The sequence below is a fragment of the Pipistrellus hanaki genome, assembly GCF_964339955.1.
Source record: "Pipistrellus hanaki genome assembly, chromosome: 2".
In the NCBI taxonomy this organism is placed as follows: Eukaryota; Metazoa; Chordata; class Mammalia; order Chiroptera; family Vespertilionidae; genus Pipistrellus; species Pipistrellus hanaki.
The window spans coordinates 154,955,533-154,979,118 of NC_140504.1; the positions used below are offsets into that span (position 1 = coordinate 154,955,533).

The following is a 23,586-nucleotide window of genomic DNA, read 5'->3' on the forward strand; positions in this document are numbered from 1 at the left end:
GAGAATCATTAATTGGCTGCCTCCTGTATGCCCCACACTGAGGATGGAGCCTGCAACTGGGGCATGCTCTTTGACTGGGAATCAAACCATGACCTCCTGGTTCATTGGTAGATGCTAAACCACTCAGCCACACACACTGACCAGGCATTTCTTGGAAGATAAAAACAAAAACAAAAAACTTAACTGTTAGTTCTTGAGAAGAAATGTTTTTAATTAGCAGCATTTCAGTAAGGGGAAGGCTTTTGAAAACTTCCAAGGGAAAGGAGATAAAGTTGTTCAGGTTCCTGTTTCCACTTCAGACTGGAGGTGGTCTTTATCGTGCGTCTTCAATGCTACGCTTCGGTGTCTCTTCACAAGTAGTATCAACTTGAGCTCTCAAACAGAATGACAAGAAGAGGAAATGGAGAGGGGGTGAGAGGGGTATAACTGGAGACTAACTGAAGGAAGAGCAAAAGAAAGGGGCTTTAGCCCTATCTGGTTTAACTCAGTGGATAGAGCATTGGCCTGGGGACTGAAGGGTCCCAGGTTCGATTCCAGCCAAGGGCACATGCCTGGGTTGCAGGCTCAATCCCCAGTAGGGGTGTGCAGGAGGCAGCCGGTCAATGACTCTCATTGATGTTTCTATCTCTCTCTCCCTCTCTCTGAAATCAATAAAGAAATATATTTAAAAAAAAAAGGGGGGGGGGCTTCAGTTTAGGGTAGTAGGCTCAGATATGTGGGAGGTAGGGGAGGAGCATACAAGCTTTCCTGCCTGTTTGCTTTTCTTCCAGTTCCTGGCTGGGGAGAAGCAGCAGCCGTAGTGCAAAGTCATAAAGTCACCATGCTCTTTGTCCAACAAGCATCGACTGACCCTCTTGTTCTCTTTACTTACTACGGTCTATTCTCCCTTTACCCCCACTCCATCCCTCTTTTCCCTCCTCCCAGGCTCCCTAACTACCCTGCTGCCTCAGAAGATAAAACACAAACTCTTTTTAATCACTAACAATAAAAAGAAAAAGAAAATATACCTAATAATAGCACAGTAATGATGATTGTTTTTGTTTGTTTTCTGATATTCAGTATCAGATAAACAACTGTGGACCTTGGGTTTGGGCAGGTGTGAATGAACTTGGGTAAACAAAGTAAACTATCTGAGCCTCACTTTACTGTATCCCCTCCTTAAGATGGGATAGCCATGTCTTATTACATAGTTATTTTCAGGAATAAAAAATAATGTGAAGTACCTTAAGTATGGTAAACATTCATTAAAGATTCCTTTCCTATTCTTTCCCTTTCCCCTGCTCTTCATGTAAGCATAACATCTTAAAAGATGTTCCTCCAAGTCTCTTAATTCAATCTCTTCTAAAATCTATTTTAGACTATTGCCTAAAGTAGATTCAAATGAAACTTGAGGATTTTTATATAAGTTATTTTTGGAGGTATCTGCTTGAGTTTGTGAGCTTTACCCTTTAGGAAGGCACTCAGTCAACTTCAAAAAATATTCCATTTTGCTGAGGATTCTCCATTAAAACAGCTGGACAGATGGGAGCGGTAGATTCTGGGAAGATGGTGACCTAAATTCAGCACCTTTCTTTTGTACTCTCAACTTAAACCTTTCATCGTCTAAACCAAACAGCTGCTGGAATCTTCAAGCAGTGGGGTGCAAGGTTAGACATGGCTTCCATTCTGATGCTGAAATCTGAGTATGGTCCTTGGAGACCAGTCTCAGAGTCACAAGGCCATGATGGAGGTTGTGTTATATCCTGGGACTAGCTGTCCAGTTGGCCTCTGTAGAAATAAATATATATTTATTTACATACATAAAAATATATTTATAAACATACATATATATGTATATAAAATAGAGAAATATGCTAATTAACTGGGACACCATATGGGTCGACCAGACAGGAGGAGGTTGCACGTGCAGCATCGGGAGTGGGGTGGCAGGGGCCTCCATGCACCTGCACTGAGGGAGGGTCTGATCAGCAGCGGCCTTGGCTGCTGCGGGGCCCAGGGAGGGAGGCAGGGCAGGAGTCAAGGGTGGGTGGCACTGTGATTTAGAATCTTGTACTGGGCTCCTAATCCTATCTAATAAAAGTAATATGCAATTGAACCATCACTCCACTCAAGCCACACCACCAGCCATGCCCACCAGCCAATCGGAGCAAGTATGCAAATTAACCCCAATCAATATAGCTGCAGGCACATAGAGCAGTTGAGAGGCTTGGGTTTCCCTGGCAAAGAAGCCAAGCTTTCCACACACCCTGGCCGCCGATGCCTCCACTCAAGGATACAAAGTTTCTATTATAGAAGGTAAATCCCAAGAAAAATAGTGGCGGCCATGGAGCTGGAGAGAGCAGGCTTGACATTTGTGGAGATACTGAAAAATCCTAGAAGAAAACATAGGCAGTAGAATCTTGGACAATTCCTTTAGCAATACTTTTTTTCTGATATATACCTTCACGCAAGGGAAACAAAAGAAAAATAAACAGGTGGGATTACATCAAACTAAAAAGTTTTTGCACAGCAAAGGAAACCATACTAAAAACAAATAGACAACCTACTAAATGAAGGAACATTTTTTGCCAATGATATATCAGATATGGGGTTAATATCCAAAATTTATTTTAAAAAATCTCATACTATTCAACAGTATAAAAAAATCCAATTTAAAAATGGGCAGAGATTTTATAATTGAGTTTATTGGGGTGACGTTGGTTAATAACATTGTATAGGTTTCAAGTCTCTTTCCATCAGCATTTATCCCCCCCTTTTACCTTCCCATATCCCCCTTTCCCTCTGGTCTGTGTCTTTTAAGTTTTTTTTCCCTATGCTTAATCTTTTCACCTTTTTCACCTAGTCCCCAAACCCCCCTCTTCTCTGACAGCTGTCAGTCTGTTTTCTGTATCTATGAGTCCATTTCTATTTTGTTTGCCGAGGATCTGAATAGACACTTACTTAAAGAGGCTATACAAATGGCGCATAGACATATGAAAAGATGATCAATGTCACTGATTGTCAAAGAAATGCAAATTAAAACCACAATGAGATATTCACACACATCAGAATGGCTGTTGGATAATTTTTAAAAACATTTCTCCTTTTCCTGGAAGCCATTCAGATATTTCAAGACATCAGAGATGTCTCATTTTTCTCAAGGAGTCAGGTGTCCAGGATTAGGCACAGGTGTGGTATGAGCAGGAAGGTATTTTATTTCAGTGCCCAAAGAGAGAATCAAAACTAGTCATTATTAAAGCTGAGGGGATATTATTAAATGTAAATCCTATTTGCTGCTGATTTCACTCTAAAGAAAACCTTCATTACATGTGTTTTCTGCCCATAAAAAAGGTAAGACCATGCCTTTACAGTTAGAGTAGTGGGATGGCAACAAGAAAGAGGCAAAGGGCAGGGCAGAGCAGTAGTCACAATGTAAATTCCAAAGTGGCATTTAGTTTGTCAACATGTCTAATTTATTTCAGTCAATAGTCAATTTGATCCAAACCCAAGTGCAGACTTCTATGTGAACCAGAAACTAAATATGGGCTCTCTGTTTCAGAGATGAACTACACGTGTTTGGTGGCAATAATTGATAACTAATGCTTCTAAAGACAATTCTATTTCACTGTTTTGCCTTATTTTTTTCTCCCAATGTCCTTAGTATCTTGTTCTTTTTCTTTTTTTCTTTAATTGATTTGGCTTAGGACCTCAGAGCTAAAAAAGATCTTGAAAAATCTTCTAGGCCAGAGCTGTTGAGTAGAATGGTTAGCAATGATGGAAATGTTTTTATATTTATGTTGTTCAATATAGTAACTGCTGGCCACATGTGGCCATTAAACACATAAACTGTTTCTAGGGTAGGGTTTGTCAGATGCAGCACTATTGACATTTTGGGCTGGATAATTCTTTATTGTTGTCAACAATGCTGAGTAGGTCCATGCACAGTTATTCTATTTAACTTCAACCTTATCCTCTCAGCTCTCAGCAATCTTATTTAACTCCTGTTCACATTCCTTCACACATTCCATGGTGGCTGTTCCAAACGCTCCCACTGTGCTCAAATTCATGACTATACCCTGCCTACCAGTTCCAAGAATAGGGGGAAAGCAAAACTAATTGCAGCTGTAATATGAGATTATTTCCTCAAGTAATCCTGGCATTTACTTAAAATTTCTAGTTCCCATGGGAGTAACAATACTGATCATTTCTGAATTTCTCCATGCTGTGAGAAAGTCAAATTGGGGTTACCTGTCTCTTTGGATCTAATAGAGGGAGTTCAGTGTAATGAAAAGAAGATTGGAGGGAGATATAAAAGGCCAGGGTTCTATAATCAGTAATAATAATAATGATAATAATGATAATAATAATAATAATAAATGGCCCTAGCCGGTTTGACTCGTGGATGGAGCATCAGCCTGTGGATTGAAGGGTGTTGGATTCGATTCTGGTCAAGGACACATGCCAGGGTTGCGGGCTTAATCCCCAGTGTGGGGTGTGTAGGAAGCGGTCAATCAATGATTCTCTCTCATCATTGATGTTTCTCTCCCTCCCTCCCTCCGAAATCAATAAAAAAAAAATATATTTAAAAAATGATAATAACAGCCGAAACTGGTTTTGCTCAGTGGATAGAGCGTCAGCCTGTGGACTGAAGTGTCCCGGATTCGATTCTGATCAAGGGCGCATACATTGGTTGCGGGCACACCCCTAGTGGGAGGTGTGCAGAAGGCAGCTGATCAATATTTCTCTCTCATTGATGTTTCTGGCTTTCTATCCCTTTCTCTTCCTCTCTATGAAAAATAAAATATATTTAAAAAATAATAATAATAACATACAGTATATGGTTGATTCAGCAAGACTTTCAACCTGGCCAGCCTCAGATTCCCCATCTGCACATCATAAAAATTTTTAATTATTTTTCCCCCTCAAGATTTTAGATGATCATTCCAGGTGTAGATCTTTAAGGTTCTAGGTTCTTCTTCTTTACTGTTCAACTTTTAAGCAAAAACAATGTTTGAGTACCAGCTGTATGCCATCATTGTGCTAGATGCTGGTAATGAAACAGTGACTAGAACAGAATTGATGAATGCCCTCACTTATTTTGATGGAGAAGCTGACTCCCTGTCCAATGGGAAGCTCAGATTTAGGGAGAACAATGCATCTAAGCAGTCGGGTTGCATTGCTTTATTCGTAGGCTAACCCATAGGGTACCAAGAGGGTGAGTCTAGGCCCCCTCCCAGTTTATCATTTCCCACGTGTAGCTTTGTTGACAGCTTAGTAGAACCAGGGATTATATGAAAAATATTTAATAATGAGCATAGTACAGGCATTGGCCAACCAAACTTATAACTGAAGCAAGTCGTCACTCTAGGACTTATTCCTTTGGTTGCTGATTTGTGGGGATTCCAGGGGAGGGGCTAGGCACCATGGTAGTAAGTTGAGTCTCAGAGGATCTGGGGATATTACTTTTTACTAACATTTGTAGAAATATTCTTATATTCTAACTATAGAGTGGCTTTACCCATGTGTTGCTACTGAATATAAACCCTAGGTAGAACTGATGAGGCAATATGGACATACAGCTAAGTCAATTTATCAGCAATATTGGTCCTTCCAGAGTCAGTGAAGCCTGCAGTATCCTAACACTTTAAAAATGCCTGCGTGGATGTGTACATTGTACGTAAACCCTCCATCATAACTTGAGTTTCCTCTTTTGTCTCTACCAAAGTTTCCATCCAGAACCTTCTTCTCCTGGGCCATCTCCCAGTTCTGCCTACCTCAGAGTCCAAAGAGGCGCATCACCACCTCCTATTGACATGTTTTCTTAATGTGTGGAGTGGTTTAGGATCCTAGACTACCTCATTTGGCCCAATGCATTGTCCTTCCTTGGAAATAACTCTTAATAATGCGTATTTTATTCCAAGTGTAAAGAAGACATATTATGCTTTTATAACCCAAATTATGAAAAGCAACAACCCTACTTTCTCTTTTTTCCTTCTGTTCTCTCTTTTAGCATATGTGTATTGTTCTAGGTACCAAGAATACAATTGTGAACAACAACAAAAAAGTCCTCCACAGATAGAGGCATGGATAATCAAGCTAATGACACTTAATCTTCACAACCCTCACTCATATGAAGTATCTCTAAGGAGTCAAGAGGGGCACTAGAAAAATGATCACCTGTTTATATATTTTATACATTTTATAAAATTTGCAGATGTGAGATATTTTACTGTTGTTGGTTAAGAATGCTGTCTCTTTCCACTCAAATTTTGCCACCATCATACTTCCCCTCATAGCAGATAACATTTGAGGTGCAAAAGGTATTTGAAACTCTTTCTAAGAGAAATTGAGTCCTGGATCTATCTAGCCTGTGTTTAATAGGATGTATATAGATGGTATGCAGTCACTTCTACATAGTGCTATAATGTATGAGTGGCATCCAAGAATACTCCAAATGTCCACTGTGCTACTTTATCATGTGACACAAAGTTTCAAGCATGTCCTACATTGGTCAGTTCCAAAAGTTTGTGGTTAGATGGGGAGAAGATCTGAAACATAGAGTCTGAAGCTGCATCTGAAACCTTTCTACAACAGCGTTTTTCAACCGCTGTTCCGCGGCACACGAGATATTGCCTGGTGTGCCGTAGGTGCAGACAAGACAAGAATTTTATAATTTTTCACTATTTTGTTTACTTAATATTTCATAATAAAGTAATTATAAAATACTTTCTTTGTGTTTATTTGATTCCTATTCAAGAGAATTACTTTATATATAGTCAATATAGGCACAGAGTTAAATTTTTTAACATTTTCTAATGGTGGTGTGCCTCGTGATTTTTTTCATGAAACAAGTGTGCCTTTGCCCAAAAAAGGTTGAAAAACACTGGTCTAGGCTGTATTGTTTATGTGCTCCGGACGGGAATCAAAGCCCGGACTCTTCAGCCCACAGGCCAACGCTCTATACATTGAGCCAAACCGGCTAGGGCAGGCGAGTCATTTATTTGCTTAAGCTGATAATAAAGATTTGTTTCCGTTATATAACAATGGAAACTAGCTCTGTGCTAGCGTTACCTTCATAGAGATGGAGAGATGCAGGCTCAGAGAGCTCAACTAACAGGCCCAAGAGCACACAGCCAGGGAAGGGGCATTTTTAGGAAACCCGGAATTGGAACTCAGCCCACAAGGTGCTTGATTATCTTGCTCTATTTTTTGGACATGCCAATATTTTTCTTTAAAAATCCTCCCATGATCTGCCACGAGTGTATGTTTGGTGTTTTCTGGATTGGGAACATGTAAAAAGCCTGAGACTAGGCAGAACCAAACGTTGAGTGTTTACTTGATTGATTGACTGACTGAGGCATTACATATGTGTCCTTATTCCCTCCCAGTGTTTACTTTTGATTCACCTAGACCAAGGGCCTTCGTTGTGAATCTATAAACACATAGCCGTGAACTCCTGGGCCAAGCACCTGGGAAGGTGGAGGACGGTTGCATTCCTGTCCCAGGTCTGTCCCCGGAGAAGGAGCCTCCCGCCCGCAGCCGCTGCCTCCGCTTCCCCGGAGCCGGGCTGCGGGGAGAGCGCGCGGCTGGCGCGCAGGCGCGAGGTGGCGGCGCCGCTCCGCGCCGGGCTCCGCAGCCGGCGTTCCGGGGTCCCCCCAGGGGCTCCCCCTGCGCTTCCCCTCCGCCCTCCCCGCACTCGGGGTCGCCGCTGCCCCTTCTCCGGGCCCCTCCGTCCCTCTCGCCCCGGCCTGGCCCCGCACGGTCCCTCCCTCCCCTCTGACCCCGCGGTGCACCCCGCCCGCCGCCCGGGCGAAGTCCGGAGGGTGTGAACCCCGGCCTCCCTGCCCCTGGGCGGGGACGGCGGCCGTGCGGGGAGCCCCGGCGGCGAGCGCGCAGTGCAGCCCGCAGCCCGCAGCCCGGCCCGCGCGCCCCCGGAGCCGCCGCCGCCGCCGCCGCCGCTCGCCCCCGCCGGGCCCGCCCGCCGCCCTCCCGGCCGCCGCCGCCGCCGCAGCCATGGCGGAAGTCCACAGACGTCAGCATGCCCGGGTTAAAGGAGAAGCCCCCGCGCCAGCCTCCACACACCGACATGCGGAGGCGCTGGGCATGGCGCCGGCCGAAACGCTGACGGTGTTCCTGAAGCTGCTGGCCGCCGGCTTCTACGGCGTGAGCTCCTTCCTCATCGTGGTGGTCAACAAGAGCGTGCTCACCAGCTACCGGTACGGCCGCGGCGCCGGGCCCGGGGCGGCGGCGGCGGCGGCGGCGGCGGCGGCGGCCCCGGCGCTCCGGCTCCAAAGTTCAGGCTGAACAAAGTTGGCCGGGCGGGCGCGGGGGAGGGCGGGCGGCGCGGACACGCGGCCCGGGCGGCCTGGGCCGGGGGTCTGGGCTGGGGGCCTGGGCCGGGGGCCCGCGCCGGCTCCCGGCTCCGCACAGCCGGGCGCGCGTTCGGGGAGCGCCGGCCCGCCCGCCGCGCCCTGCAAAGCCTGCCCCTCCGGGCGCTCCGGAGCGAAGTTGTTTGGTGACCTGTTGGTCCCTGTGCACGCCGTGCTGGGAGCGGAGCGGGGATGTCCTCCCGCCAGCGCAGCCGGGCTCGGGGCTGGGGCTGGGGCTGGGGTTGGGGTTGGGGGCTGGGGGCTGGGGGCTGGGGCATCAGGGTCCCCGAATTCGCTGACAGCCTCTGGGGACGCGCGCATCCTCAAGCCCATTTGTAAGGAGCCCGGTGCTGTCACTGGACCCTGAGGCAGCAGCATGTCTGCTTGCAAGGTATGAAACCATTGCAGAGACCCCTGTCTTCATTTCCTTCAAAAAAAAAAAAAAAAAAAAATCCGTTGCAAGCAGCGGACTGGGATTGTAGAATCGAACTGAGATGAGGCAAGTGGCCGCCTGAAGGTACAAAATCCACGGTGTTGCTTGACCCCACGCAGGGATTTTTCTCTCACCGGTTTTCATTTGGATTGGAGGCGGACACGGGTGTGCTTTGGTATCAGGATGCATTTTAAGGTCAACTGCGCGCCAACTGCATTCACAGAGCTACCTTCGGGTTTTTCTGACCCTGTCTTGTTTTTCTCTCTCTACCGTTTTGTAGATTTCCCTCCTCACTATGTGTTGGACTTGGCCAGGTGAGTTGGAAGCTTCAGCGTTTCGTGGTTTAGGTCGTTAGAACTTCTCTGTGTGGCTTTATGTGTGGAACAGTGAATCTGTGTTCTCTGTTTACAGATGGTGGCTACAGTGGCAGTTCTCTGGGTGGGAAAGGCGCTCAGAGTAGTCAAGTTTCCTGACTTTGACAGTAATGTACCTCGAAAGGTAAAAAAATAAATAAACAAAGTAATTCTTTATTTTCTGAAAAGAAGTCACTATATATTATATGTTATATATTACATGTTATATGTTATATATTATATATCATATATTACATATAATATATTGCATATATTAGTATATATATTAATCAGTTGCCTTGCATATTTAAAAATTGTCACCCAATCCAGAGTGGGTATAATAAAAGTAAAGAATAAATGTTGTAATAGGTACTTTTATTTATTATAATTTTTTATCCTTATCCGAGGTTATTTTTTCCATTGATTTTTATAGTGGAAGGGAGAGGGAGAAACACCAGTATGACAGAGACATATGGATTGGTTGCCTCCCACATGTCCCTGACCAGAATCGAACCCAGGACCCTTTAGTCTGAAGGCCAAAGCTCTATCCACTGAGCCAAACTGGCTAGGGTATTTTTTTTAAAAGTTCCATAATCTTTTAAAATTAAGAAAAAAAGGCCCCAGAAATCATGTGTTCTGTTTAACTTACTAGTAATGAACACTTTCTTTTTGGAATACAACCATGTTGCATTTTCTGCATCTAATCTAGCCAGTGTATTGTTTATTCATTCTTCAGGTTTATTTTCTTATTCTGTCTGCATCTGCTTGCTCCACTTGAAGATGAAATGCATTTTTTTTTTCCTGTTGACCTTAGAGCTGTGGGCTAATACATTATCATATTTTAAAATAAACAATATTTTGCCGAAACCGGTTTGGCTCAGTGGTAGAGCGTCGGTCTGTGGACTGAAAGGTCCCAGGTTCGATTCCGGTCAGGGGCGTGTACGTTGGCTGAGGGCACATCCCCAGGTAGGGGATGTGCAGGAGGCGGCTGGTCGATGTTTCTCTCTCATCGACGTTTCTGGCTCTCTATCTCCCTCCCTTCCTCTCTGTAAAAAATCAATAAAATATATTTTAAAAAAAAAATAAAATAAACAATATTTTTATCCCACATGTTTGATTATACTCATATTTGTTGGTCCTACTCCCCCCTCCCCTTCCCTCCCCCTATGCCTTTCTCTCTCTGCCATGGTAGTGCTGTTTATCCAGGAATAATGTTGTTGGAGCACTATGTGGGGGCCAAAATTGTGTGTGAGAACTAATCTTATGTTTTTAAAGGGAAAGAATTTAATCATATAAACAAAACTGTTTCTGTTTGAAAGGCCCTGTGTTAGCTATCTTTATTATTGAGTTTTGTTATCCCTTTTAAATTTTCTAGACGTTTCCACTACCTCTACTATATTTTGGGAACCAAATCACGGGACTGTTCAGCACAAAGAAACTGAAGTATGGATACTTTATCTTACTAGTGAGGTTATCTAATGTATTCTTAAAATTGTATTTGAATGTCAAATATTTAACACATTATTATTGATGCTGAAAGAAATGAAAGGACCAGAAAGCTTGTGCTACTAAATAGTGAAGATTACACTAAGGGTTTTAGTTTAAGCTCTTTCAGTTTAAAGAGAAAGAGGGTTTTTATTTGTTTGGGGTTTTTATCACTAAGTTTGATGATAGAAGTCTTACAGTGTCATAAAATGCTGTGATAGAGGATTTACGTTATTTTTCCAGATGTCTAGTAGTGAAGGATATATGCTGTGCTTTTGGGATTTCAATTATTTAATTCAATTTATGGATATTATGTTTTTGACAAATTTTACAAGCAAAATCAGAGGGTGGGTAGGAGAACTTTCGTAGTGCTTCTTTTAACATGTTAAAATAACACCAGATGGAACCCTGATGTAAGCATGATTAATATTTTCCGCATGGCTATATACCTGTAGAGGCAGCCTTTTCACTTTCGGAAAGAAGTGATAGCTCTCCACTCTATGACAATACTGTCTTATTATCCTTCAACTTCCCTATTCTTGGCATCTATACTTATGGAGTATAGTATGTATTGAGTGTATGTGATGTTAAAATTATACACACAAGGAAACCATTTATTTTTTTTATTTTATTTTTTTAATATATTTTATTGATTTTTCACAGAGAGGAAGAGAGAGGGATAGAGAGTTAGAAACATCGATGAGAGAGAATCATCGATCAGCTGCCTCTTGCACACGCCCTACTGGGGATGCGCCCGCAACCAAGGTACATGCCCTTGACCGGAATCGAACCCGGGACCTTTCAGTCCCCAGGCCGACGCTCTATCCACTGAGCCAAACCGGTCCCAGCACAAGGAAACCATTTAACAGAAATCCATGTCTTCACTTTCACATGAGCTAAACCCTGGCATACTTGCTGGATGGGTATAAACCAGAATGGGGAGATCTCTGAGGGTCAGGGACCAATTGTTTTTCATTCCTTCTTTAGACCCAAGAAACTTTACAGAAGGACCATGATGGTATCTCTGGAGAGCGTTTCATGGAAGTCAAATTTGTCATAGGCGGGCATCCTTTCCCATCTCAGTACCCACTTGGAAAGAAATGCAGGCCTGCTGGAAAGGCTGCTAATAGCGTTTGCTCTTTTTCATCCTTGCCATCCGTCTGTTCAGCCACACCCTGACTGTGATTGCCAGCTCAATATAAGGCACTTTGCAGTGAGATGAGATATATTCATAAATCACTGTATTCCAAGAGGCTGTATGTTTGATCAATGCAAGCAAAATACTCTGAGAATTTGGAGGAAGACAAAAATTACTTCCACAAAAGGACAATTAAGGAATGTCTAATGGAGTAAGCTTATGGTAGATGTTATTAGGAGGGTTGGAGTGGGAAGGGAGGTCAGTAAAGAAAGGAGAGAAAAATAAATTCTTAAAATTTATTTTACCTAATTATCTTTTTTTTCCCCCCCCCAGCTTGCCAATGTTTACAGTTCTGAGGAGGTTCTCCATCCTGTTTACAATGATTGCTGAAGGAGTGTTACTAAAGTGAGCTACATTTCTAATACATTTAGTCTTTAACAAACTGTAGTCGCTTTGAAAAGGTACCCAGCATAGTGATTGTTTAATAAAAATATTAAAATTATTTGCCTTGCTTCTACTTTATCTCTTGGAGAGTTTAAGCAACTTGATCCCTTTGCTCTGGGAATTGATAGTTTATGGGAACAGTAGTTGGGGAGTTAGAAACCTGTCTAAACATGAGATATACTTTCATGAATTCCTATACTGACTGCTGCCACTGGGGGAAGAGGAGTCAGAAACATCAGTATAATTTTGTGCTTTATTTAAATCCCTACTCGAGGACATGTTTTTATTGATTTTTAGAGAGAGAGGAAGGGGGAGAGAGAGAAACATTGATCAGTTGTCTCCCGTATGCACCCCAATCGGGGATCAAACCTGCAACCTAGATATGTGACCTGACGAGGAATCGAACCAACAACCTTTTGGAATACGAGACTATGTTCCAACCAACAGCCACCTGGCCAGGGTAGAATAGGACTTAAATAGTGTTCCTGTCTCAGCTACTTTCACTACAAATGTGTGTGACCTTTTTCTACTTTAAGAGATTCCAATTTGTTGAACTACAAGCTCAATAAAAAGAAACGATAAGAGTAAGGGAAAAAATGCGTATATAACAAAATAAGTTTTTGCTTTACCAAAGGGGTTCTCTTAAATATCTAATTCCTTGGAAACATAAAAAATATGACTGTTTAGCCAAAACTGTTTGGCTCAGTGGATCAGAGCGTCGGTCTGCAGACTGAAAGGTCGCAGGTTCGATTCTGGTCAAGGGCATGTACATTGGTTGCGGGCACATCCCCAGTAGGGGGTGTGCAGGAGGCAGCTGGTCGATGTTTCTCTCTCATCGATGTTTCTGGCTCTCTATCCCTCTCCCTTCCTCTGTAAAAAAATCAATAAAATATATTTTTTAAAAATGACTGTTTATAGCTTTTTTCAAATATATATCTTTTTGTGTGTATGCCTGTGTTATGAATTTTTGTGAATAAAGCCACAGTATACATGAATTTTTTTGTTTTTTTGTAGGAAGACCTTTTCTTGGAGTATTAAGATGACTGTATTTGCAATGATTATTGGAGCCTTTGTAGCTGCCAGGTAAGATGTGGGCTTATATAAGCCTATGAGCACATTAGAAATTATCAGTAGTTATTAATAATGATCAATTACCAATGAAGATAATTTTTATAGGCTCCCTAAGAATCATATCTTTGAAAAGCATCCAAAGACCCTTAAAAAATTAAATCTTTTTGAGTTTGTTAAGATCAAGGCTGGTAAAATCAGATTCTTAAAAGTTAAATTCATGTAATTTAGGATTTATTATACAATCTTCTACTGATTGAGCACCTACCATATGCCACACAATATGTTTGACATTTTAGACATATTTCTTCTATATTTCAACTCTCAAAGGTATGGATATAATTTTTCTATTTTATAGTTGAGGAAACTAAAACGTAAATTCAATAACTTCTTCAGAGTCCTACAGCTGGTAAGCAGCAGAGCTTGCTGGAATTTGAATCTGTGCCTGACTCCAGAGCCTACGTGCTTTTATAAACCATGTGGTGTTTTTTGTTTTTGTTTTTGTTTTTGTTTTTGTTTTTACTTTGTGTACTGCTGAAGGAAACAGTGTCTCAGAAAAGGCAAATGATAATGAATTATTTGCCTCATCGAATAATGAATAATAGAATTGCTTTATTGGGCCTCACTTAGGATGTATCACAAATGGCATAACTTATTCTAAATTATTAAAGCTTTTTCCATTGTTCTTAAGTTTTAGTTTTCAGATGGTTGGATAAAATGTATATCCAAAGACTCAGAAAATTAAAACGATGGCCCGAAACCTTCTACAACAGGAATCTCTTTAGGTAGAAAAAGGTCACACACATTTATAGTGAAAGTAGCCGAGGCAGGAACACTAATTTTACTCAGCCCAGCGCATGCATATATGGGTTTGCTAATGTCACAGATTCTGCCTGATGTACATTTTTCATTTGTGAGTTAATAATGTACCTCTTAAACTGGCTCATTTACCTTCATCATTTCCCTGTGGTATAGACAGGGAGGGGGTAGGAATATAAGTTAAATTTTATTCCACCCTAAATCTCCAAGTGAAATTTCATTGTAAAAAAAAAAGGGGGGGATAGAATAATTGGTTACTAGAATTTCATTATGTAGCTAACTGCTTTTCTCTCTACATATTATTGCCTCCTTGGATAAAAATTCTGTATGAGCACCTACCTTTCTTTTTGAAGCATTTCCTTGGAGCTGGTGGGATCCAAAATTGAGCCACACGATAGGGGTTCCTCAGGGCTAACATCTGGCCTGCAAAGTTTCTGAGGAGGATTGCTATCTGGACCAGCCTTGTCTGTATAGGACATTCTGCTTAGGAAAGAGGTTGTGAGGAAGGGAGTCTGAGCTTAGGGGGTTGTCTAGGCTGCTTGAAAGGGGGGGTGGGCATTAGGCTGGTTCTGCATCACATTGCAGTGGTGGAGAGCTCCTCAGAAGTCCTGTTCCATGTAACAGCATCGGAGTAATAGTAGTAGTAGTAGTTTAAGATACAAACACATAGTATCTTTGCAAAATCATGAAATGTGGTTCCACTATTTAGCTAGGGTACTAAAATATGAAGGCATACTTTTCTTAGATTTTCATTTATTTGTTGAATTTAATAAATTTTTTTATCGCTACTAAGTACGAGAAAACTTCTGTTTTCCTCATGCCACTAGTATATACCACATAGGTGCATTAAGCAATTATTGCAGTATTTGAATTCCTTCTGTGTGCTTTTGGGCACTGTGGTAGCTTGATCTCAGAGCTAACCATGATCCACACTTCAGAAATTCCACCTCGGGGTCCAACCACCTGCGCAAGATAGTCCTGCCTTTTGCGTGAACTTTTGGAAAATGACATATTAACAGCTCATCTGTTTGGTTTCCTTACCTATGAAATTCAGCTCTGATGCCTTCTGCCCTCTTCAGCTGTAACAGTGAATTTGGTTGCTAATTGTTGTCTGACTTGGAATTCAGAACAGTGTGCTATTTAACTGACATGATTGTTCCTGATAATTTTAAGTGTTAGTGTTTCTCCTTTCTGAAGACTCTACTTACTATGAAGTTGCAATATATAACTAGAAATCAAGAAATAAAATGCCTACTGTTCATTGACCTAAAAATACGTGGTTGAAAATACTCTGTTCACACCTACTTAAAAGGACGTGCTCCTTAAATGAAAGTTGTTAAAGTGCTGCTTATGTTTTGCAGCTCTGACTTGGCATTTGATCTGGAAGGATATGTTTTTATTCTGATCAACGATGTCCTGACAGCAGCAAATGGCGCATATGTAAAACAAAAATTAGATTCAAAGGTAGGTAGCAAATCTAAAGTTTCTGTAAGATGATGTTTATTGATCTTGGGAATGATAATGCCAATTCATCAGAGAAGAAGCAGGGAGTAAAGAAAAATGTTTAGGAGGAGTGGGAAAGAAAGAGGGGGTTCTCTGAGGGTAGAGAAAAGTGTCATAAATGATCATGGCTGTATTCATGGTGAGGGACCTGAACAAGAAAGAAATATCTGGAAGCCCTTGAGCAGATTTGAGGAGAAGCGAGTGTTGGCAGGATCTGCAGAAAAAGAACGGACTTTGCGCATTACAAATAATGGGAACCTTTCCTGAGAATTGGTATCTTTCTCTCTCTGGGGCAACACCGAGTTCCCTGGCTCAGATCTCATGCACATGAACTTTTTTTACCCATCTCTTTTCTCTAAGTTTGCAACATGCACACAAAGGCTTTATAGATATTTGTTGTTAGTTTATGTATATGCTTTGCATATAGACACGCTAAATTTTATTTTTAGATGAAGTCAGATCGTTAGGAAGCTGAGTATTTGAGCCACATTAGTTTACTCCATTATGGTGTAAGGTTACATTATTATTACATATCATAGGGTTGTTATTGAAGGGGTTGTCCTTCCTGTCATAATGTGTCCTGTATGGGGACCCGCATGAGATATTTATCATAGATGTCACCACAGCTCTTCCTGAATAGCTGGTTTATTTTTATCTCATTGTAACTGACTATGGCTTTATCTTATTTTCCTACCCGTGTTTTCTCTTCAGTCAGATAGTCTTATCTGCTTAGTTTGTTCAGTGTTTCTGAAATGACTTTCAGGTCCTTTTTTGGAGTTCAGATCATAAATACCAATGCCCTTTCTAATACTAATAGTATTAATATTGAGTTTGCATCATCTTGGTGAGAAGCTTTACCTTCTCCAGAAAATGACCCTAAAACCCCATGGCCATTCCAATAGTTCTCATTTTCAGAGAATGTTGACCTTTAATATCCTTGAAGAACTGGGGACAGTGTAGATGTTTCCAAACCTTTTATGTCTTGTTCTCCGTGTACTTGCCTCGACAACTTCATGGGATCATTGCATTTTAATGGAAGCGACTATTAACATTTTTGACTTTCTGAAATAGTTAAAGAAAAGGGACCAGTTAGAGATTTAGTTTTATTCTGTGTTTTTGTTTTGTTTGTTTTTCTTTTTTTCCTTCAGCCCATTTGCTGCTTTGAAATATAGGTATGAATAACTTTTCATTTGTTCAGCAGCCCCAGCTCTTTCAGTATTTCTGCTGTCCAGTAATGGTAGGCACTAGCCATATGTGGCCGTTGAACACTCGCTATATGACTGGTAAAACTGAGAAACTGAATTAATAGTTTGATGTGTAAATTAAAATACCTTATTGTACAGCACAGTCTAGAGCTGGGATGGGGAACCTTTTTTCTGCGAGGGTCCATTTGGATATTTATAACATCATTTGCGGGCCATACAAAATTATCAGTTTAAAAATTAGCCTGCTATATTTGGTCAAACATTTAATTAACTCACCCCTAATGCTTTGGGAGGGCCAGACCAAATGATTTCCTGGGCCTTATACGGCCTGTGGGCCAGACATTCCCCACCCTTGGCCTAGAGTACTATATATCCTAGAACCTAGAAAAAAGTAAAGAGGGTTTCTGAGTATTTTATTCCCAAGAGATCCCTTTTGTTCCTTACTCAGAAATGACTTATGACTTCTTTGTATGAGACCTTTTTAGCACATTGATCTGTTTTTCATAGTTAATGGATTAGAAGCAACAAACTCCACATGGAATTCTATGTAGAGGCAGAGAGGCTTACCGGCAGTCTGAAAGGTCAGCTAACAATAAGAAAGACAAGCAGGAAAACTATAAAAATCAGATGGAAGCCCTGGCTTGTTTGGCCCAGGGGATAGAGTGTCAGCCTGCAGATTGAAGGGTCTCAGGTATGATCCTGGTCAAGGGCACATACCTCGTTTGCAGTCTCAATCCCCAGTCCTAATGGGCATGTGCAGGAGGCAATCAATGATGTGCCTCTCTCACATCGATATTTCTCTCTGTCTTCCCCCAACCCCCTCCACTCTCAACATGAATGGAAAAATTATCCTCAGGTGAGGATTAACAACAGCAAAAACATCAGATGGATGTACTCAGAAATGATTTAGGGGCTATTAAACACCCTTAAGGGCAACACCATATAAGAACAAAGTACAGCCCTGGCTGGTGTGGCTCAGTTGGTTGGAGCGTTGTCCTGTACACTAAAAGGTAGCAGGCTCGATACCCAGTCAGGGCACACATCCAGATTGCGGTCTCGATCCCTGTTGGGGACGTGTACTGGAGGCGACCCATCAATGTTTCTTTCTCACCTTGATATTTCTCTCTCTCTCCCCATAACAATACAATGCCCTGACTTTAATAATGTTTATAATGCCCTGACTGAAATTTTAGTCTATGTGCTCCCTTTAAGAAGGCAGAGGAAAAGATGCTTCAAACACTTAAAATGTTAAAAGAAAAACAAAACAGTTTGGCATTTTAGTTTTTTGGCAATTGTCAGTTGCCTGGATAGGTGTGTTTTGTGTGGTGTGTAGGCATCCTCTTTAAGAGAGGGATAATACGTAAGTCTCTGGCTGACTGGGTGCCTGCTGTTTCAGATTGTTTTGTCCTATGGCTTTTTTCTTGCTACCTTAGAAATGAGGTACTTCTTTCCCTGATGCTTGTGGTGGCCATAAGCAGTCAGTTTTTTGGTTTATCCAAGAGGCAGTATAGCCACACTGAGAAGCTTTTAATAAAAAGGACTGCTTATAATCATGGTCCTTTGAGGATGAGTCATGGGGCATAAAAATTTAGGGCTGCATTTCAGACATGTATGCAGCTATTGAATTTAAAATATTTTTAACTTTAAAAAAATCACATAAATAATACTATTTATAGAAATATTCGTTTTAAAATGTTTTGTTTATTACTTTTAGAAAGAGAAAAGAAAGGAAGGGAGAGAGAAAGAGGAACATTAATTTTGTTGTTCTACTTATTTAAGAACATTCATTAGTTGATTCTTGTATGTGCCCTGACAGAGGATTGAACCCACAACCTGGACATAGAAAGACGATGGTCTAACCAACTGAGCTACCTGACCTGGGCAATAATACATATTTATAATAAAAGTTGTAGAAAACATAGATAAGCAAGAGGAAGAAAATACTCCTTAATTCTAACCTCTAGTGAGAGCACTGTTCTAATGGATATCCTTTAGAGTGTGTGTGTGTGTGTGTGTGTGTGTGTGTGTGTGTATGTATGTACACACCTAACTAAAATTTTTAAAGAGCTATGATACATAATATTTCCTAACCTATATTTTTCATCTACTACTGTTTCATGAATACCTTTCAGTATTATTAGACACTAGAGGCCCGGTGCACAAAATTCGTGCATGTGGGGGGATGTCCCTCAGCCAAGCCTTCATCCTCTCCAATCTGGGATCTCTCTCACAATCCAGGACTGCTGGCTCCCAACCACTCGCCTGCCTGCCTGATTGCCCCTAACCACTCCTGCCTGCCAGCCTGATCACTGCCTAACCACTCCCCTGCATAACTGCTCCCCTGCCTGCCCGACTGCCCTTAACTATCTTCCCCTGCAGGCCTGGTCATCCCTAACTGCTTTCTACTGCTGGCCTGGTCACCCCTAACTGCTCTCCCTTACCAGCTTGGTTGCCCCTAACTGTCCTCCCCTGTAGGACTTGTCTCACTTAACTGTCCTCCCCTGCTGGCTCAGTCACCCCTAACTTCCCTCCCTTGCCATCCTGGTTGCCCCTAACTGTCCTTCCCTGCAGGTCTGGTTCCCCCACCCCTCCAACTGTCCTCCCCTGCTGGCCTGGTCCCCCCAGCTGTCCTCTCCTGTAGGCCTAGTCCCCCCCATCCCAAACTGTCCTCCCCTACAGGCCTGATCACCCCTAACTGCCCTCCCCTGCTAGTCTGATTGCCCACAACTACTCTTCCCTGTCAGCCATCTTGTGTCCACATGGGGTGGCCATCTTTGACCACATAGGGGTGGCCACTTGTGTGTTGGAGTGATGGTCAATTTGCATATTATCTCTTTATTATATAGGACTAGAGGCCCAGTGAATGAAATTTGTGCATTGGGGGGGGAGGGTCCCTAAGCCTGGCCTATACCCGCTCCAATCTGGGATCCCTCTCCCAATCCAGAACCACTGGTTCCTAACTGCTCACCTGCCTTCCTGCCTGATTGTCCCTAACTGCTCCCCTGCTGGCTCTTCCCTGACAGCCTGATGCCCCTAACTGCCTAACTGCCCTCCCCTCTTGGCCTGATCCCACTAACTGCTCTCCCTTCCTGATCCTCCCGTCACCTTCTCCCTTCTCCTTTCTCCCTCGGCGTCGCCTTCTTCCTTCTGCCTTCTCCTGTGGTGACTTCTCCCATGGCCTCTGCTAAAGGGACCATGGTGCTGTACTGGCCCTCACAGCCGTCACAGCTGCTGGCCCTCGGCCATTGCCGTCGCTATGACTTTGTCTGGAAGGACATCTGGAAGGATGTCTGGAAGATATATGGTCTAATTAACATATTACCTTTTATTAGTATAGATTTTTAGTGGCTTTATAATGTTTCATTGTATGATTGTATCATAGTCTAATCAACTAGTTTTCTGTTGTTGGATATTTGTTTCCAGTTTTTCACAACTTCTTTTGGAAGGTGGTTTGACTTTTTACACAATTCGGTGATCTTTCAGTTACAGAAATTAGCCAAATATGTCCTTTTCCTCACTACTACTTCACCCTCTTACCCCCCAAACTCTGGCCTACTTTTCCAGGTGACTCTGCTTCCCCATGAATGTCCCAGAAGTGTGTGAGTCAGAGGTGGACCCAGAGTTCTCATAGGCTCTCTGTGTTTGAAGATGTTTGGGGTCCTTCATTGCTCCCCGGTTTTCTAGGATACAACTAGTCATACTCTGTTTTGGGAAATGTAGATAGAGGGAGCTTAATTTTTTAATATACTTCACATACACATTTTCAGAAAAACTTCTCTGGGAAGTTATACCTGCCTGTGTTGATGAGATGTGAGTGTGTGTGTCTGGCTCTGACCAGCCATCTCTTATGGTTCTAAAAAGTCCAACACCAGCTTCGTGACTTTTGATTCAATTCCGGAAGGGGAAGGGCTTCGGAGATGGATTTCTGTAGGGATATGTGCATATGTTCAGTATAGCCTCTCCCCTTTTGGCTGTTTTGAGGCAACAGTTGGTATCATTTTTATTTCTCTACTCTTAAACAGTCAAGGAATTTATTTTAAATAAATTTTAAAACATAAGTTGATGTTTTTTTTTCTTTTGAAAGCTTGGGCTACTTCTTGATGTTTGAAAACTTCTGACTTGGCCTAACTGGCTGTGCATATTGTGGGGAAGGTGTGTGTGTATAGTGAGGGTAGGACTTTATGTAGGGTTTTGTATATGTTGTGTTGCTAGAACTAAATGAAACACCTAATTATTCCCTATCCTAGGAGCTGGGAAAATATGGCCTGCTCTATTACAATGCACTGTTCATGATTCTGCCCACCCTGGCCATTGCATATCTTACAGGAGATGCACAAAAGGTAGGACTTTCTAAAAGTGGTTTAATGCCTTCTGTTTTTTAATTGTATTGTTGTTTATTAACAAAAGATAAATTGTGGAGTTGTTAATTAATGTACTTACCTAGTATTAAGGGACCAAAATCTGAATTTACTTTTTAGCTTGCTAATGTCATGCTAACCTTTTTTCTTGGCATAAGTATTGCATAGTGCTAAGATGGCTCAAAATAGCTCTGGCTGTCAACATAAAAATAGTGCATGCCAACCAGTGTCTTTTTCTTATGGGCCAGAAGGATGGAGAAAGGGAATTCTTACATTTCTACCAAACTGCAAAATAATAGTAGCAAGCTATCCTTGAAAAACAAACAAACAAATCTTGAAATAATAGAATTCTTCAAGACTTAAAATTTTAGACCTCTCTAGAAGCTTCTGTTTTGGTGTAAAATTTGTCATCCTGGCTTAAATCCCAAGCTGGCTTCCCCCCCCCCCCCCCCCCCCCCCCCGGAGATATTTAGCACGGTGTGGTGACTTAACCATATAAATAGCAAATAATATAATAGTTTACTCATTTCCTGCAAATGTTTAGCTAAATAAATCCAGAATAGAGGAACAAAATAAATCCAAATAAGAATTCTTCTCTAAAACAAGCCTATATTCATAGGCAAAAAAAGTTGATACCATTTTGTTAGAATTCACAAAATTTTGCAAACTACGTAAATGGAAATCTAGAATTCTGCCAAGGATTTCTGTACCAAGATTCCTTCTAATGATCCCCCTGGCAGGTAGGTTTTCAGAATAAATGTGTTGGTTATGTACTCCAGTAGCAGTGATAATTTCCACAAAGAGGAGGCAAGTGGTTAATCTGTTAAAAAATTGCTCTTGAATTAAAAGGTAGGAGAAGACTGTTTTTAAAGCTGTTTGGGGTTTCCCCCCTGTAGCCCCCCATCAAGAACTTACTTAAAACAAACAAACAAACAAACAAACAAAAAAACCTGGCACAGATCAGCTTGAACATGCATAAAGGTTTAATGCACTGTGTAACCGGGCTGCTAGCAGGCCTACAAATGACACCAAAGTAGAAAACTGAGCTATTGCTTTGACTGAACAAGAGTGCTGAAATAAATATTTTGTGGCTGTGGAAAAAAGTGGGAAGAGAAACCAACATTTATTAGCCCCTGTTAGGTGCCAGTCACTTTATGTGTGTGATACGATGTAACCCATAACAGCTTTGTTACCCATGTGGAAATGAAGTTCAGAGAGACTAAGTAACTAGCTCAGTGTCATACTGTCTGTGGGTAGTAGAGTCAGGATTTAAACCCAAGCTTGACTCCAAAGGCCCTGGTTTTTCCGCAGAGTTCTGTCTTTCTCTAGCAGACTTTGGCTGAAGCAGCCCTCTTTCTTTAGCTTTGGGGCAAGAATGTGATGCAGAATAACCAGGCCCTCCTTGGCAACGCAGATGATTGCAGATCTCGAGGCCAATCTGTACATGAGAGAGTTGGAAGGAGTAATGTGGTTGGTTAGGTTATTCTATTGATACATACTTGGCAAAGGTGGAATTTTCGTTAACTTGAAATTCTGACTAGTAGCTACTTGAAAAAATTGAACCAAAGGAGAAATATCTTCATTCCAGAGTGATTATAATTGAACTAGAAAATAATAATTCATGCATATTTCAGTAACACACATTTAATATGAAATGCTTCAATATAAGTAAGAATGTTTACCCTTAGTGGAAAAATTACTTTGCCACCCGCATTAGAATGAGATTTAGATTTTTCTCCTTTTTTTTAAGCAGAGGAGTGAAATTTGAGTAATGTTTGTTTTTCCCCAATGAAAATGCCAGGCAAAGGTCAAGAAAGGTTTATTTTGGAGGAATAATGGTTCATCTAAATACTTTGAAATTGGGCTGATAAATTAATTATGGGAACTGAACTCATTGCTTTATAATCAAACCCCACCAGTATTTTGATCTCACATATTTGTTCATTCTCACTCTTATTATTAAAGGGTACTAGGGGCCCAGTGCATGAATTCATGCACTGTGAGAGGAACTGTGGGCTGTGGTGGGCACAGGGGTGGGTCCCGTCACTCCCATACACAGGCCCCACTCGCACCCGCTGACAGCACCACGTGATTGGGGCCAGTGTCAGCAGCGGGTGCGAGTGGGTCCGGTGCCATCAATGGGTGCGAGTGGCAGCTGCTGCCCTGATGGCCCCTCAGGAGAAGGGGGAGGTGGAGAAGCCCTCAGGGGTGATGGGGCTGGCCGCCGCTCACACCAGCTGATGGCGCCAAGCGATTGGGACCAGCACTGAGTGACAACAGTGGGTGCGAGCAGTGGCTCCAGCGCCAGCTGCAGGTGTGAGCGGGGCCGGCGCCGGCAGCAGGTGTGAGCACCAAGCGGGACCGCAGTGCGTGGGGGCAAAGAATTTTCAGTAACCACGAGAGGCTTGCCCTGATCACAGCGACTGGCACCC

The 23,586-nt window shown here is 42.2% G+C and overlaps 1 protein-coding gene across 1 annotated transcript in view; it reads left to right on the forward strand.

Moving 5' to 3' along the window:
- The first annotated feature begins 7,521 nt into the window (after positions 1-7,521).
- The window catches only part of SLC35D1 (solute carrier family 35 member D1), a 47,774-nt gene continuing 31,709 nt past the window's right edge, over positions 7,522-23,586 (forward strand). The window contains exons 1-8 of the mRNA XM_084872992.1: positions 7,522-8,195; positions 9,062-9,095; positions 9,193-9,279; positions 10,510-10,577; positions 12,091-12,162; positions 13,216-13,284; positions 15,450-15,552; positions 21,044-21,136. Of these exons, the coding sequence (XP_084729118.1) occupies positions 7,993-8,195; positions 9,062-9,095; positions 9,193-9,279; positions 10,510-10,577; positions 12,091-12,162; positions 13,216-13,284; positions 15,450-15,552; positions 21,044-21,136 (729 nt within the window). The 5' untranslated portion in view covers positions 7,522-7,992. The remainder of the gene's footprint in view (positions 8,196-9,061; positions 9,096-9,192; positions 9,280-10,509; positions 10,578-12,090; positions 12,163-13,215; positions 13,285-15,449; positions 15,553-21,043; positions 21,137-23,586) is intronic.